Source organism: Bradysia coprophila, unplaced genomic scaffold, assembly GCF_014529535.1.
Source record: "Bradysia coprophila strain Holo2 unplaced genomic scaffold, BU_Bcop_v1 contig_87, whole genome shotgun sequence".
NCBI lineage: Eukaryota > Metazoa > Arthropoda > Insecta > Diptera > Sciaridae > Bradysia > Bradysia coprophila.
In genome coordinates, this window is record NW_023504014.1 from 1,901,398 (window position 1) to 1,905,122 (window position 3,725).

The 3,725-nt window shown below is 36.6% G+C and overlaps 1 protein-coding gene across 1 annotated transcript; it reads right to left on the bottom strand.

Moving 5' to 3' along the window:
- Positions 1-904: 904 nt before the first annotated feature.
- LOC119084657 (active regulator of SIRT1-like) lies at positions 905-2,480 on the bottom strand. The gene is made up of 4 exons (XM_037194724.1): positions 2,298-2,480; positions 1,606-1,704; positions 1,374-1,531; positions 905-1,127 (listed from the first exon to the last, which is right to left on the bottom strand). The coding sequence occupies exons 1-4, from the start codon at positions 2,365-2,367 to the stop codon at positions 1,005-1,007; spliced, it is 450 nt and encodes a 149-aa protein (XP_037050619.1). The 5' UTR covers positions 2,368-2,480; the 3' UTR covers positions 905-1,004.
- Between the last annotated feature and the right edge of the window lie 1,245 nt (positions 2,481-3,725).

Consider the following 3,725-nt stretch of genomic DNA (forward strand, 5'->3'; position numbering starts at 1 on the left):
ACTGTACATATCTCAGTGTAGACACCCCACACGACCCTGTACGGCTCGTGTAACTGCAGAATTTTTTTTAAAGAAAAGTGCTGGTTTTCGGTTTTTGATGACCTCATACCAGCCACAAAAGCTTCAAAGAATTTTTTTGAGACAGGTTTTGGCTTCTGGGGTCGAATACCTTACTGGGCACATATAAAAAATTACAATAGCAAATGCGTCCGATTTCGGTCTTAGGTTTTTCAGAAGAATCCCTCATTGTTTTGGCGAACGGAGCCTTTTTCTTGGCGCAAGGGCCTGGACTACTATATTAGAGTTACATTAGTCAGCTTAATTAAATACACAACGGTATTACTGTTGAGACCAAAATTGATCCAAATTATCGTCGAATGAGTGTAGATTTTGAACATTTTCATGAGAAAATTATTTATGAAAATTGAATCGAAATAGAGCCACATAATTTAGACCGGGACCTGTGTTTGGTTTTGAGCGCTGAAAAGGGTGATCTTACCGTACATCCTAGGAAATTCAAATTTTAGGCAATATTCTTGTGCCCAATGAACGAATGAAATTTAAGAATAAAAAGTCTTTCGCTTCAGCCAAGTCTAGGCTTTGAGTTCTCAACGACGACCCATTTATTTATACAATTTCTTTCATCATTTGGCGCCAGAATGGTTTCATTACAGATTGCCAAAAATTTGGATTTTCTAAGATGGCTTCAAGGTGGATGGTCTTATAAGCGACAGACATGCCCAAAAGATGGGGCTTAGCATTTAGGAATCGTCGGATTTAAGCGTTTTTTATGACTAGTCTTATATATACATATGTATGTCATTACACTGCGAATGCATGTTCGAATTATTATCCATTTGATGCATTACTGGCAATTCCATATAATTTTTTTGGACACTCATACTTGAATTTTTTTTAAACAAATTTTTATTGAAAATTCATGTCAAATAACAAAAGCTCCATCAGTACAAATCCACTGTCATTACAGAAGAAAATGGAGCGATTCAGCTGCAAAAATATTCCCTTTCAAATTTCCGGAAATCTTCATCCGTGAAAACGGTTTCCTGTTCCACATTCGATTTTGCTTCCGGTATGACATACTTCTGTGTCTGAGCTCGTTTGAACAACTGAAAAAATTATCATTTTCCATTTTTATTGTGTGTCGTTGTGCACCGAAAATTACCGTACAATATCCAATGAAAGTGTAAACCAGGTATGGTCTATTGTCCGCTCGGAGGACATAAAAATTTGATTTTCGGACTTAAACGCACTCATTTTCATATTATTTTGACATAAAATGTGAGTGCGTTTAAGAAGAATTCGCCGATCGACCATACCTGTTCTAAACTTTCATTGACAATATCAACACTAACCTTTTGTGTCGATTCATTATCTAAATTTACGGGACTGCTGAACATCAATAATTTCTTCAAATTCTCTTCAACTTTCGATGGTTTCTGTTTCATTTGATTTGCAACTATTGCAGCCGAATTTTTAGATCGAGACGATTGTGTTGGTGGTTTGATGAGTTCTGCGAACGGGGAAAATACGTTAACTAGATGGTAATTAAGACGAAAGGGTGTATCGTTGGTTGTTTTAACATACGTTTGTTTTTTTTCTTCGATTTGATAATGCTGGATAGTGTGACCTTCGGTGGACTCGGTTCCCGTAGGAATGGATTTTTGGATTTTTTTGTTTGCTTCCCTGAAAAGAGTAAGAAAAGACGTGATAAAGAAGATGGTGGTATCACTTCTTTCAATAAGTGTCTCGTCAATTATGTGAATCGGCCAAAAGAATCCCCGCTTCTTAGCTGCGGATGTAGGACATTAGACTAATCGACCTACACTCTTCTGTGAGAACACAACAGACTGTCTCAGTAGTACTTTGATAACACTAGGCAACAATTTGAAACTTTTGGATTAAAAACGGTAGCATAGTGAGGCTTAGAGATCTCAGCGCCCTGAATACGAAACAAGCATCCGTTGGTCCCTATGTACTTATCGACGATTATACTAACGATAGGTAGTGAAGCCCTTTAAAGTTGTTATTGACACCCTAGATACCTGCCGCACCAATAACTGATCTGTTCACATTACTTTTTTTTGGTAAGCTGCTGCAGCGATACCTATCCAACGATGCCACCATTTGTATACAGATTATAGAACCTATGTTAGAGTCTACCAAAATTGACAATAATTGACAAAAATGCTTTAAGGATGCAACTGAAGTTGCCACAGGAAGACAGCTGATGTTGTTGTTATCTCCAACATGTTCACGTGTTCTGAATATTTTGTTACCTGATTTAAGTTTCGTCTGTCGATTTCCTTCGAGCAACTCCAAACTTTGTTTTAATGAAATATCCGACATGTTGACCTTTTGTTCCTTTTATTGGATTGAAATTTCGGTAATTCAGATCTAGCTCGTCTTTCCTTCTTCTGATTCTATGAATGTTGTTATTTATGATGGAAATCTGCTTGACACAACGTGATTGTCATTGAACATCAAAAAAGTTGCGTTCAATTTTCAAAAATTATGTTTCAACAGACAATCTCAAAAACAGATGTCACCCCACTCGCATTGTGATTGAAGAAATTCGTTGAAATAGTTTCGGAATTTTTCCTGTTAATAGATTTTCGTGCTATTTGTCCTTCAAATAACACTTAAATCAATATTTCGGACCTGTACTTATCCCAGGAGCAGTTAAACACTTAAGCAGTGAGAGGAATTCTTTTGAAAAACAGCCTACCGAAATCGGACGCATTTTCTATTGGATTTTTTTATATGTGCCTAGAAAGGTATTCGACCCCAGAAGCCAAAACCACTTTCAAAAAAATTCTTCGAAGCTTGTATGCCTTGTATGGCTGGTGAAAGGTGAGCAAAAACCGAAAAATTGCAATTTTCTTACAAAAATTTCTCCAGTTACACGAGCCGTACAGGGTCGTGTGGGGTGTCATTAGAAAGGTGCAGCTCGTCGTGTGCGGAGCTGTTTTTTTTTACCTTTTTTTGTCTTTTTATTGAGTGGCAAATGTTCAGGAACAGACCAGCAAGAAAATTTATCTGCCACATGCGACGCAGATTTTTTTTTGGTAAAATTTTGGTAAAAATTATTTGGCAGATGATGAGAAAAACTAAGCCAGCTTGTTTGAACTAAAATTGGATGTAAAATTTAATTTTTGCGTAACGAACCTGAAAGCGTCAACTCTAGCGATATCATTCATTTTAGAAATTGTACTTCAAAGACTGCGTCACACTTTTCTCGAAGAGATTTTTGTTGGGATCTTTTTTTTTAATGGATGATTATGATTTACTAGTGTTTCAGAAAATATTTTTGTTATATAACAACAGATGGCCCGAGTTTCTATTCCATTTTTTAATTTTAACGAAGGGATGGGTAGCTCTTTCACATGGATGATTTTAGGCAATTTCACTTCCAAAAATGCCTCAAATCAAACAAGGCCAGTCAAAAAAAAATCGTGAATTTGAGATCTCAAGAATTTTCTTGTGCTAACTTCACCCACATCCGAGCATGCAACCTTTCCCAAAATTTAAGCCTACTTGAGCTAAAATCGAATCATTTTCTAGCTTGGGCAAATCATACCAAGTACCTAGACTGGTATTTCGTACGATAAAATGTGGTACCAACAGCCAATGAAAGTATACTCTAGAGGTATGGGTGTAATGTCAAAATTTGTATGGCGCGGAGGAAATAGCGATTTCATATAAAC